The sequence below is a fragment of the Drosophila mojavensis genome, unplaced genomic scaffold (genome assembly GCF_018153725.1).
Source record: "Drosophila mojavensis isolate 15081-1352.22 unplaced genomic scaffold, ASM1815372v1 contig_277, whole genome shotgun sequence".
NCBI classification, from domain to species: Eukaryota; Metazoa; Arthropoda; class Insecta; order Diptera; family Drosophilidae; genus Drosophila; species Drosophila mojavensis.
In genome coordinates this window covers 1,228,526-1,241,630 of record NW_025318822.1, presented here as the reverse complement: position 1 = coordinate 1,241,630, position 13,105 = coordinate 1,228,526, and the positions used below count along the sequence as shown (strand labels likewise).

The 13,105-nt window shown below is 39.6% G+C and overlaps 4 protein-coding genes across 10 annotated transcripts; 3 read left to right on the top strand and 1 right to left on the bottom strand.

Annotated features, from left to right (window-relative positions):
* Positions 1 to 142: 142 nt before the first annotated feature.
* On the top strand, positions 143 to 1,972 carry LOC6574033 (thioredoxin domain-containing protein 9). Its single transcript, XM_032733741.2, has 3 exons — positions 143 to 262; positions 489 to 793; positions 850 to 1,972. Exons 2-3 carry the CDS (start codon positions 617 to 619, stop codon positions 1,321 to 1,323), a joined length of 651 nt encoding a protein of 216 aa, XP_032589632.1. The 5' UTR covers positions 143 to 262; positions 489 to 616; the 3' UTR covers positions 1,324 to 1,972.
* A 101-nt stretch (positions 1,973 to 2,073) lies between these two features.
* Positions 2,074 to 3,221, top strand: LOC26528466. Its single transcript, XM_015167236.3, has one exon. The coding sequence runs from the start codon at positions 2,401 to 2,403 to the stop codon at positions 3,163 to 3,165; it is 765 nt and encodes a 254-aa protein (XP_015022722.1). The 5' UTR covers positions 2,074 to 2,400; the 3' UTR covers positions 3,166 to 3,221.
* A 47-nt stretch (positions 3,222 to 3,268) lies between these two features.
* LOC6574032 (deoxynucleoside kinase) lies at positions 3,269 to 4,887 on the bottom strand. Of its 3 annotated transcripts, none has more exons than XM_002000054.4 (4): positions 4,750 to 4,887; positions 4,107 to 4,458; positions 3,776 to 4,046; positions 3,269 to 3,711 (listed from the first exon to the last, which is right to left on the bottom strand). In XM_002000054.4, the coding sequence occupies exons 1-4, from the start codon at positions 4,781 to 4,783 to the stop codon at positions 3,556 to 3,558; spliced, it is 813 nt and encodes a 270-aa protein (XP_002000090.2). In that variant the 5' UTR covers positions 4,784 to 4,887; the 3' UTR covers positions 3,269 to 3,555. The 3 variants fall into 3 exon arrangements, with proteins under 3 accessions (XP_002000090.2, XP_043864182.1, XP_032589625.1); XM_044008247.1 differs by lacking the exon at positions 4,750 to 4,887 and adding an exon at positions 4,562 to 4,656; XM_032733734.2 differs by lacking the exon at positions 4,750 to 4,887 and adding an exon at positions 4,587 to 4,655.
* A 187-nt stretch (positions 4,888 to 5,074) lies between these two features.
* On the top strand, positions 5,075 to 8,966 carry LOC6574031 (adiponectin receptor protein). Of its 5 annotated transcripts, none has more exons than XM_015167234.3 (7): positions 5,075 to 5,263; positions 5,982 to 6,365; positions 7,220 to 7,318; positions 7,577 to 7,929; positions 7,996 to 8,297; positions 8,357 to 8,436; positions 8,511 to 8,966. In XM_015167234.3, exons 2-7 carry the CDS (start codon positions 6,012 to 6,014, stop codon positions 8,643 to 8,645), a joined length of 1,323 nt encoding a protein of 440 aa, XP_015022720.1. In that variant the 5' UTR covers positions 5,075 to 5,263; positions 5,982 to 6,011; the 3' UTR covers positions 8,646 to 8,966. The 5 variants fall into 5 exon arrangements, with proteins under 5 accessions (XP_015022720.1, XP_015022721.1, XP_043864180.1 ...); XM_044008245.1 differs by lacking the exon at positions 5,075 to 5,263 and adding an exon at positions 5,583 to 5,697; XM_044008244.1 differs by lacking the exon at positions 5,075 to 5,263 and adding an exon at positions 5,904 to 5,924.
* Positions 8,967 to 13,105: the final 4,139 nt, after the last annotated feature.

Here is a 13,105-nt window from a genome sequence, read left to right as displayed (position 1 = left end):
AATTTCTAATAGCTGTTTAGCTGCTTAATTTTTGGTGTAAAACAACATGAAGATTGGGCTGGCATGACATGTTTATTCCGTCTTTTACTGCTAAATACTTCTTGTGTGTCATACAACTAATTCGACATTTTTATGTTTTCAGAATGCAGCCACACCGATTGTGAAGGTAATCGATTCACTTGTACAATCGACATCCCACACAGCTAATAAATAAGCTATTCGAATTTTCTCTAAAAATCAATGAAATCAGTGTGAAATTAATGTAAGTATTTGCTCCGTGTATGATTTATGGCAACCTCAGCTCACATACAATGTTCTTTTGTATTAATGTTGGTTACTTTATTGAATTTTCAACAAAACATGACGCATCTGCATTTGGATACGCCTTTCATTTATGCCGGACACACACGCACACACACACATGAACACACATGCACACGCATACACCAAACAACATTTGTAAAACACTCGCACACGTAAACACGCAGTGCGTACTGCTCAGACACACACACAAACAAGCACAATCAGGCATCAGCAGTCAAAATAGATACAATATAGTCGCCACCAGCAGCAGCAGCAAGTGCACCTCCTACACAGTCGAACACACATTGGAGACATGGCGCAAATAGTGGAAAATCAATTGTTTGCTGCGGCACAAGCGATTGAGCAGCAGTTGGATCAGGAGATCGATCGTCTGGACAGCTTTGACTCGGATGATTTGAAAGCCCTGCGAGAGAAGCGCATACAGGAAATGAAAAAGCTAAACAATAAAAAGCAGGAGTGGTTAAGAAACGTGAGTTTGAAAGAATCCCATCTCTGTTTTTAATTTTAATTTTATGTTTCTTCTAGGGTCATGGCACCTATTCTGAGCTAGCCGATGAGAAGGAGTTCTTCGAGGTTTCCAAGAAGTCGCCAAATATTGTGTGTCACTTTTATAGAGATAGCTCTGAACGCAGTCGCATTGTCGACATGCATCTGAAAATACTCGCTGCCAAGCATATAGAGGCCAAATTCTGCAAGGTGAACGCCGAGAAGACTCCATTCTTGACACAACGTCTACGCATCAAAGTGCTGCCAACAATAGCTTTGGTTAAGGATAGTAAAACCAAGGACTTCATCGTAGGTTTCACCGATTTGGGTAACTGCGATGACTTTTCCACAGAGATGCTTGAATGGCGCATCGCCCACTCAGGCGCCATTGAGTACAAAGGTGACTTAATGCAACCACCAGATGTTAAGCGCAAACCGTTCATAAATCGCGCACAGAAGACAATACGCGGCGGCTATGACTCCGATGATTCCGATATTGATCTTGATGACTAACGTGGCGCCCACAACAAACGACAGAATATTATCAAACACAGCTGCTTGGTACTTGGTTGCGCCGGGACAAAAACAATCAAAAACCTAAAAAAAAAAAAAAAAAACAAAACAACAAAAAACAAAACAAAAACAAATCAAAACCTAGCCACATGAATGTAGGAATCCAATTAGGCATACTTTATCGTTATTTATTAAATTGTATAATTCCAATCGAGCTACCGCTACTAACCCTAACAATCCTCACCCAAACCCATTGGCATATAGATGGGCTCACTAAGAGCTTATGTGGTTGCCTTTCCTCCATTTATATTTAAACACACACTAGTGCCCAGCTAAAAGCCAGCCCTCCCTCTATGTTATACGTTCTATAAAGGCCTTGAGGCCTTTGGCACAATATGAATAGTAGTACTTCGCATGGCAGTCGTCGCAAATGAATGTGTGCATATAAAAAGACATAACTGGCCTACATACATACATATATAAACATATATATATATTTTTAAAAATATTTGACATTTGGCAGTGATGCATTTCCTATTGTAGAAATAACTAACTCACATGTACAAGTTTTTTACATTTATTTTTGTAATTCTACGAATACGTCAACATGAAATCGTCTTCACATTAAATGGCAAGTACGGAAAAGAAATTCCAAATCTGAGTCTTTTTGTATGAATCAGGCATGAATGTTGTTACACTTCGATCGTTAATGTTATGCTGATCTTCTCTAAGGAGATAATTGACTTGATGGAAGACTTAATCATCTAATCGTTGTATTTGTGCAGAAAATACAAGGGTCCAAAAATAATCTGGACAAAAATATTGTCCAAGTTTCGGACCTCTGAAAAATCGTATACGTTGGCTGGATCAAGTAGAAACCGTTATTACCTGCTTGCAAATGTGGGTCATAAAATATGTAGTTAATCCTCGACAGCTTGCACGTCATAAACCCAAGCAGATGCAAGTTAAACTTAAATTTACCTGCAACTACAAACAGATATATGTATATATAAAGATGCCGCTGAGTCTGAAGCTAAGGCAGTTGATCTTTGATTTTGGCACGGCCAACAAGTCGCGATGGTGCTCGATACTGTGACGAGGAACATTGTAAAGTCATTGAAGGATAACTATAGCTACGAGGAAATCGCACAAATGCTGGAGTGTGATGTGGAGAGCGTGGTCAGCTGCATTACGGAAACGGGACTTAGCAATAGCAAAATGCCAAAGCTAAAGCTGCGGCCGTTGCCGGAGTTACAGAATAGACGAGAGGTGGGACGGCCGAAGGTGTTCGAGAATCGCAAATTGGTGGAGAAGATGCTGAGTGAGCATCCACACTACACGTCCATAGATGTGCAGCGCGAGCTAATGACTCAATTTGGCATTGAGGTCAGTCGGCGCACTCTACAACGACGCATCAGTGAGATTAGGGCGCGCCAGTCTCCGGCAAGGAACAGGACCCTGAGTGCGACTGTTCGGCAACGGCGCTTGGAATGGGCGCGCGCTCATGCGGAGTGGACCGTGCAGGACTGGCGCAATATCTTCAACATGGACGATCACAAGTCTACGATGGGCACAATGCCCAAGGAAATATATGTGGACACATTGCTGGGCCCGGACTGCGGTGATTGCAAAGACTTGAATCTGTTGGAGCAACTAATGAACATAATACAGCCCAAGATACAGGATCAGGCACCTCAAAATGTCAACGAATTTCGATCGGTGCTCTACGACATCTGGCACAGCGATCAGGAGCTGGTCAACAAGATTGAGCAGCTATACGAGACGATGGCATGGCGTGTGGAGGCAGTTCTACAAAACGGCGGCGCAGAGATCGATTGTTAAATAGATGCAGCTACTTGAGATACATTTTGTGATACATAAAGATACATAAACCTTAATTAATAGGCGAATATATTTTTATTAAATAGTTTAGCTTAGACTAGAGTTTAGTTTTATAAAACATACAGTTGATATATATTTGTATAGCGAAGCAGGTTTGCAGGCGTCATAAATTGAATTACAAATTAAACTATCTTCTGCGTGCACACACACACATTGAAACGTACATATGTATGTATATTGGAATTACAAATAAATGTGAAATAGGAAAGTTACGTTCTACGTTAAAAGAATTGGCGAATTTCAGCTACGATTCCATTTACTAGCATTTAACTTATCGCAGTCTAACAAATTAAAATGGAGTCATTAGCCAACTCGTGTTAAACCATTTCGTTAACTGGATAACCTTTGGCGTTTGCTGGGCGACACGAGCACAGCTGCAGGCTGGTTCTGTTGCGCACCAGAGATTGCGTCAAAAATGCTCGTCTCAGAGCGCTGATATTCGCTGCCTATGTTCTCTAGATTAAGATCCGCATTCAGCACAAGGACCTAGAAAAACAGAAGCCATTTAGCAACTCTTATGACCACGCGAATAAATTCGTCTTTAATTAACCTTGCACTGTTGTGGACGACGCTGGTGTATTAGCCAATCCTCGTGCAGCTCGTGCAATTCTTGTAAATACTTAAGGGGTACGCAGCTCTCCTCGGAGCGTGCACGCTGTCGTATGCGTTCGTATGCTACCTCAGGCGAAGTGCGCAAATAAATAATCAGATCAGCTTGCACGTGTATCGACTCGGCAATGAATTTGTACCATTCCTGCAGCGTATTGTACATGCCAAGCTCCAGGGATCCATTGCGGTACATATTCTCAACAAAACAATACCTGCCACAATAAAATAAAGTTAGTTGGAATTCAAATTAGAGTTCATCATTTTCGGACTACCGTGAACTGAAAATGGAGCGTTCGATGATTTTCAATTTTTTGTCAGTGGCTGCCGTGTGGGCTTGAAGCATCGTTAGTGTGACGTATGACTGAAAGGGCATGGCCCATTTCTGTGGATCTTTGTACATTTTTTCAAGCAAATTAACACCGTTCACATTACGCCACTTCTCAACGGGCTCTGTGATCAGGCAGACGTCCTTGTCATATTTCTGAAAGTGGTTCAAGAAAGTCGTCTTGCCGCTGCCAATATTTCCCTCAATTAGCACTGTGAAAGGCTGCGTGCCCTCAGCGTACTTTCGGCCATTGGATGCGCTTCCTTTTGCTGTGGCCATCATCGCTGCCAAACTAGAATCTGTGCGTTAAAAATATATGTATTCTATAAGTAAGTCTATATGCAGATCTTCAAACGAAGCTATTCGTGAAATTGCAAAAATGAGGAAATGCAGCTGTTGTACAGTAAGACAGATTTCCCGAACTAACACGCCTCCGACCGATCACGATCCGTATCGAAAATAGTAAAAGAGCGGGAACTCTCTTTGAAATGGCGGAAATTTTAATGTTTGTTTTGGTTGTTGGTAACAGCTGTTCGATTAACAATTAGCATATTAAATAACAATCGATAAATTAACAAAGAGTAAATTACATATGTGTTTGATGACTTTATTTGACGCTATCATATTTTACAAGATTATCACATAAGTTAGGAAGTACGATTTGTTATGTAGTATATCTTATTTTTAGCCACTTTGTTTTTATTTGAGCTGAGTAGGGCCGCAAACTGGAACGTGGAAAATACCGAAAAACATTCATTAGACTTTCCAGCACTGGAAGGCAATGCGGTGAAGTTATTTAATATTAAATACATATTATTTGCTTACAAGTTCAAGTTGTGCTCATAATATTAAAAGGGTATAAGATGTATAAAACAAATTTAGTTCAGAATGGAAAAGGCTTAGTAGATATCGACCGACCATCGATAAGTTGAAGTCGAACTAAATAAGCTGCACCAGATACTGATGTATGGCCACACTCTTTATATATTGTAGAAGGAGGAAAACGCAAATTGGCCTAATTTTTTAATAAAACTTTCCGTTTGCACTCCATACGGATCGTTTCCCCCACGGAGTAGCCCATCATATTTGATAGTAAGGAAAAAGGTAAGTTGATAAAAAACACATAAACGTTACTCTATCAATACGCTTAAGTATTAAGACAGAGCTCAGGTTTGAAGTCGACGAAGTTTCCCTTAACGTGATAAAAATATCCAGTATCCACACAAAAACCTTGAAAATATGCATATAAGATGAAATATTCTGAATATTAATATGAATATTAATTAAATGACGTTAACAAAAGTGGATACATTCCAAGCCAGTAATGGTGATTCTATTCATCCTAAAATTTTCTTTGCCCACCTGACGCGTTTGGCGACGAAAATTGTTGAGGGTCTTATATAAAGGTTTAAATATTTTAATTGCCACCTAAGCGCTACAGCTTACAGCAGTATAGCTCTAGTAATTTGTTGCTTTCGCCACATCTCACACCTCTTTCCTGCCTGCCCCAACTAAATGTTCAACTAACAATAATACAGGTAAATACACACATGCACTGGTATATATACATACATACATACATATTCACGGATGAGACTAATTAAATGCGGAACAAAGGTCGAATTACGGTGATATTTGTAAGATGTAAATTTTGTTGTTGTGTTGATGATTCTTCAACTCTCGATTTAGAGTGTTATTGTAAATTTTAGATGTGTGTGTTCTGTGTATACGAATTTCTAAAAAAAAAAAAATTTTCCATTTAAAAGTTTGTCTTAAATTTTAATAATACCTATATTTGTATATTTTTTTGTTTTTCCTTCAGCTCATTCGTTTAGAGGCTAAGACAATTGTGATGGAATCCTCTACAAATCTGCTGGAGCGCATTAGCACTGGCAGCGATAAGGAGACGGCCAGCAACAGCATCAATCCCAGCGGCAACGATCAGGATTCTGGCTTGGCCTCGTCGGCAGAGATGACGAATACACCTGTGGCGCAGAGCCCCGCTGCCGATGATGTGGATGAGGATATTTTTGAACAGGTGTCAATGATACTGCGCAAACGACGTGGCTGGGGACCACAGGATTCTCTCAGTCCCAGTGGCCTTGATCTAGATTTGCTCGAGGATGACGATGAGCTCGTTGAAGAAGATGATGCCGGTTGCCCGCTGCCCTCGACGCCAGAGGACACTCAGCTGATAGAGGCCGAGGTAAGTTTAATGTCACAGCCACAATCAGCTGTATGCAAGACTAAATTGCCCCAGCACGCGCTCCGTTATCTCCGTCTGACCCAGTGGCCACTGTTGCCTATGCAAAATATATATAATATATAACAATATACATATATGTATGTATTTGAGCATTCGTATTGCAATCGATTGCTCGCACTTTGAGTGCCGCGACCGAGCTTATCATATCGTTGAACTCGCCAGGCAGCCACCTGTGAGTTCTCTTCGATAAAACACCCACCCACACCTGTATATACAGTTAACAAATATATATATTTATAACTTATTGCTGTCTGCACGCTTTGCGGGTTCAGGTGCGCATTGGGCTACGAGCACTAGATTTGGGCGCTCGTTGCCGACAAGGTACAAAAAAGCTAAAAACAGAAACGTAAAAAAGCTATACTAAAACAAATATGACGCAGATAAGAATTTTGCGTTCATCTATCAATTTTGCTCACTCTTATCTTATCGCGTCCCTCGTTCGCCTTTCTCTGGTTCCGCTTTAAGTTTGTTCACAATATTTAAAAAACAGTAGGCGAGCGAGAAGCGCGTCAAAGTACAAACTTGCCTTTTTGTGCAAATTATATTCTATTCATTATTTCGAATCAAATTTTATTGGTTGCCAAATGGCACAGTCGCGGGCTGAATTTGATGCTGTCATTAACGTTAGCGGAACTCAGGAATCTGAATCAATTGAGCAAGAACCCTATGAAGACTCAAATCAATTAAAATCAAGCGAAATCAATGTTAGTCGAATTGCTAAATGTATTTAATTTTAAGGCTTTTAATCAGTTTCCGATTGTGTTAGAACTTAATCACATTCATTTATTTTTTAGATGACCGAAGTCTTAAAGGCAGGTGTACTCTCAGATGAGATCGATCTGGGTGCGCTGGCACACAATGCCGCCGAGCAGGCCGAAGAGTTTGTGCGCAAGGTAAGCTGAAGGCTAAAGCAAATAAAAACTGGCTGTTTATTGTTTCATTTCATTTAAAATGTATATTTAAATCATCATGTATCTACACATCGAACTAACGCAAGCTCACCTAATTTTTAAATAAATATACTAATATTTTTGTTAACAAATTGTTCTCATTTATTTCAGTCTTATTGGTTGAATAAGTATAAATCAATTATATAAATATAATTTGCAATGCAATTTCGTGATGCTCATAAACATTTTGCTTGTTCGCAGGTCTGGGAAGCCAGCTGGAAGGTTTGCCACTACAGGAACTTGCCCAAATGGTTGCAGGACAATGATTTCCTGCATCGCGGTCACCGTCCGCCATTACCCTCGTTCCGCGCATGCTTCAAATCAATATTCCGCGTCCACACAGAGACTGGCAACATCTGGACACATCTGCTTGGTTGCATTGCTTTCATTGGCGTCGCACTCTACTTTGTGTCTCGTCCCACGGTTGAGATACAATTTCAAGAAAAATTGGTATTCGGCACATTCTTTATGGGCGCCATTATTTGCTTGGGATTCTCGTTCGCTTTTCATACATTAAGTTGCCATTCTGTAGAGATTGGAAGACTGTTTTCCAAGTAAGCCCCAGACCCATTCCCTTATCTATTAATATTTATTAATTGAAATTTAATTTCTATTTTAAGACTGGACTATTGTGGAATTGCGTTACTCATAATGGGCTCCTTTGTACCGTGGCTTTACTATGGCTTTTATTGTCACTACCAGCCAAAGGTGATATACTTGTCTGTGGTTTGTGTGCTCGGCTGCCTGTCTATCATTGTCTCGCTGTGGGATAAGTTTTCGGAGCCCGCTTTGCGTCCGCTACGTGCTGGAGTATTCATGAGTTTTGGGCTGTCTGGCGTCATTCCGGCCATTCACTATAGCATCATGGAGGGCTGGCTTAGCCAAATTAGCCGCGCTAGTCTTGGCTGGCTTATACTAATGGGTAAGTGATAGAAATGGTAACTTTTTAATGTGTTTACTCAATTCTTTGCTTGATTTCAGGCTTGCTTTATATACTGGGTGCATTATTATATGCTCTTCGCGTCCCTGAGCGCTGGTTCCCCGGCAAGTTTGATATTTGGGTATGTGTGCTTTCTCTTCTATTTTGTTTCATATATATTAATTGATAGTTTCACGAATGAATTTCCTTTAACAGTTTCAGTCACATCAAATTTTCCATGTGCTCGTAATAGCGGCAGCCTTTGTGCATTACCATGGCATCTCGGAAATGGCTATGTATCGTGTCACAGTCGGCGAATGCACCGTGCCAATCGAGCCTATAACATTCTAAAGAATCTAGCAACTACAAAAACTACAATCGTCACATACAATCATACACGCGCACTCCCGAGAAAACAAACCATCTGCACATACAGGCACCAAAACTGAGAGACGTAGCGCCGTTTGACAATGCAACCATTTTAGCGTTCGGTACGCATTTGTTCTTTGTTAATTGGATTCATACAAAAAGCCAACATTCATGATGGATGAAGTATAATCTATTTCCGGAATGGTGATTGCTAAACTTACGTTATTAAATACTTAGGAAAACCACATTTATTATAATCGAATGAAATCTGCAGTAGCTTAATATAATTATTTATAAAATTTATCTTTTACATATTTTTATTTAGAATTATACGATAATCTTTGAATATTTCGTACACATTGCTGATAATGCTGTAATTTGATATTTTACTTTTCTTTTTTCTTTTGGAGATATCGCAAAGAAAATTTAAGAAAGCATTTAAACATGCGTTGCGGTCAAGGGTATAAATATTATAAAGTATATAAGGCCAAGCTAGCAACTTAACTTTAAGCCTTCAAATCCAGAAATTAAAAAAAAAAAATCATATTTGAAGCAATAGTATTTCCGTGAATCAAAATATAAAATAATAAACATTGTTATAAAAGGCGTTGCTTATTTATTATCAATGTGTCTGATTAGATTCTATTCCATGCCATTCTATCATCTATTGTCAGTATAACTCGAATGGAAATATTGCGTTCTGCATGCATTAAAAGAGTTTTGACTAAAAGCTGGTTTGCTTTGTTCGGTTTTGCTTCTAACTGAAGTCGCTTAGGCTCTCAAGGTGAAGTAGGCCCTGATGTGTTGGCAAACATATTGGCTCACGTGAAATCGCAACGGGCCAGAACGTAGACGAGTTTCCTCATCTAATGCTGATGTTCTTAATTGATGCTCTTCATTACTTCAGTTTAATGCGCACCTTCCAGCTTCGTCATATCGAAATCTTTGGCTGCAAGTGCGACCGGGTTACTAGTTTAGTTCATATACTGGCGGTTTGTTTGTTTTGGTCTTGGGTTAGACATCGAGGGCAACGCGCTGCTTGCTAATGACTGGCAAAAATTTGGCTCAAGAGTTGACTTTGACCCGCCGGATCGACTCGATCGACTGCGTTAGATCTGACTTGCCAGTCTGTTATTATTATTCAGCTCTTTTTGGTTCTACTTCAAGTTTCTCGTCTTTCTTGACAATATGATAGATCATTAAGCATATATACATATATATATAATTTTTTTTAAAACACCATTCTTAATTATGCAATTATTAATGTCTTAGTAACAGCTACTTATGTATCAAAGAACTTAGTTTGTATTTCTTTTACATTTCAAGTTCAGTATAAATTATTCAAGAGAAATAGAGAAAATTGATGCTGAAAGCTTATTCATATACATATATGAGATTTGTTTACAAATTACAGTTATTTCATCCGATTAAAATTTTTGCAAACGATTAGCTTTATAAATGCATAAAACATTTTCGTTTTGGCGTTTAGGTATTTCTTTTCGGTTTTACATACAGGTCAAACATGAGGCTAAACTTAGAGTCGTGTATGATCTTATCTGGGACATCGCCTGCGGCGAAGGGTGAACTTGTTCTCGGTCTCTTATAACTACATATAATAGTTATAGCTCACTATTGTATTGTAAATCTCGTGCTGGTCCATGATGTAAGTCGAACAGCGCTTACCACATGGCAATTGGCAAAAATTTTGGGCTTTCACTTTCAATTAAGTTGTACGTGATACGCGTGAGCTATAATTTTGTTCATTATATTTAATGCGACAATCAAATGGGATCATTATATAGACCTAGCATTGGGCATCAAGACTTAGGCATGCTGAATGCGTGTAGCTTGAAAATGTGAATGGGATGAAATTTGAATCAAGATGACTTTAGATGTTTTTGATTACCAAATCCATTAGGAGGTCTATTAGTAACTCAATTAGCAGGTCTAGGCACCCATGCATATCAATTTTCAATTAAATCATATAAATTTTCTCCAAATGTTTTCCTTCTATCTTTTATGGCCTTTTACTCAGTCAGGGCATTGCATATTCGTTGTATTTAATTCTGATTGTTTTTTATATTAAATATGCTTTCTGAGCAACTCGGAAGCTGCATAGATCTTCAATGCGTAGTTCAATGTCGGTATCTGTGCATGGAGTTCAAGACCCTCTGAATTTTATTGATTTTATGATTTTATTAATGGGTTTTCTTCAGCCGATTTCATGCGTCTAAATCAATAATACAGACAGTCAGAGGCAACGGTAATCAACTTGAGTCTTTCAAGGTTTTTGGCGTATAAGTGTTATGGTCAAGGCTGAATAGACCCCAAAGTCGTTGCAAGTCCGTGTGTGTGTGTGTGACTTCTAATCAGCGTGACAATTGCGAGTTGCTTTTTTCTCAATTATTTTTTTTTTTTCACTCCACTGAATCCCGCCATTTAATATGGCTCATAAATAGATTTTTAATGTAATCTCAATTAGTGAGCTCATATTATCAAATGGGAAAGAAGTCAAGTTATGGTTCAAGTTCAAAAACATTAAAAGCGTATAATAGACGGACAGAGCAGTAAAAAGAAAACGCCTCGGAGCTGCTTCGAGCTTGGCAGCTTGCGGACTGCCAATTTTTGTCCGATTCTATGTTTTGTAAAGATGCTATAAGATATATGGGTGTATACACATGTGTGTATGTGTGTGTATTTATTTAAATAAACTAAAAAAACTCACTAATCGTATGAGTCGTTATAGCGGGGTACAAAAAACACAAACGCACACACAAAAAAAAAAAAAAACACACACTCACACATGGTAGCTTGTACACAAGTTTGTGTCTTAAGTCTTTTGTTTCCAACGTGTGACATTGAGTTGAAAACTGATTTAATTGATGCTCGATAAGAGCACAACATATGCAAATGCTGTAAGCGATTTTCGATTTTAAACCAAATCGAGTTGCCATAGACCAGTTCAGATGATTCAATCAGGCTTATATGATATTATTATAGTGATGCTACTAGCGGCACACTTTAAACTTAGGCGCACAGATTAAGCAGCTGAGGCACGCGTCAAAATTCGTTCACCTCTATATGGTATTATGCGCACATTGACGACAAAAGTGTGACTAGCAGCTGTTTGGTAATTGAAATGAAACGCATGTACGACGCCAACGAATCCCCCCCTCCTACCTATCCAAAAAAATAATATTGTTCTCTGAGCTGGGCAAGCACATACACACTTACGAGCAAAACAACACACACGCGCCTGGCATAATTAACTTGGGCTTCACCTTCAAAATTGCGGAAGCTGAAACGTAACCAAAATCCGATTTGGGCGCTGCTCAAAAATCTATGAATGAATCGTTAATGAAATCGAAATTAAAAGTAATGCATTCAAATTCTTATTTATGAAGTCGACACATCACATCAATCAGCAGCCGCTATGAGCTCTCTGAGTTATTAACACCAACGGGTTCCAAGGCAACTCCGGCAAGTGCCGAATTGCAGCATGCGCCGCATTGTGGGGCTGGCTCTTTGGCTGGTGGCAAATGCCAGCCATTGTGGACTTCTCTTTGTTTCTAGTGTGGTGCCTTCTAATGGGCAGGGCCTGAGCACTTCGCGTCGCAGTCATATTCATGCCAGCGCCTACATAATGACACCGTGGCCCAGCTTATTGATGACGTTGCTTAAAGTTGCAAGTGGCCACTGGAAGTTTTGGATTGCCTTGTCTGCGGTTTCACCTAGTCGCAGTCGGCTTGGCTTGGTCTTGTGGTTGTGGCCTCTTGGTGCCATTAAATTGCACAATAATTTGCACACTTAGCGTTGCCTGTGGGCGCTGCCTGGTCCACTCGACTCCAGCCCAAGAGTAGGGCTCGGAAGCTGGCTGCTGCTACTTTGTCAGCGAAGATATATGACAAAGTTATGCCATACTCAATCAGTCAAACGCCAGTAAAATTGCAATAAAATTATACGAAAAAAACAAAAAAACAGACTCATTGAAGGCGTTGATAATTACAACGTTCGACAACAATAGATAGAAATTATTGCTTTCTAATAATAACTTATGTATATGCATATACTTAACGCTAATCACCGATCGATAATTACCTTATAATACTGTGTGCAGCTTAGGGTCCGATCGATTAATATTATAAAATCCTAGAACACATGCCCTCAAAAACATGCAATGCCAATAGCATAACCAAAGACACACACACACATGAGCTATTATACAATCATACACACACACACACATACACACGAATGATTACCTGTTCGCTTATACAGAACTGACGCGGTCGCCACATACATTCTTGTGGCTAAATTAACGAGCTGGTACAGATCGGCGATCGGCTTCGGCCCTCGTCTCGTGTCCGATCGATCGAGTCTGTTGTGTGTGTGCACCTGTGTCTGTGTGTCTGTGTTTGCAGCGGCGCATAGAAGACGGCTTG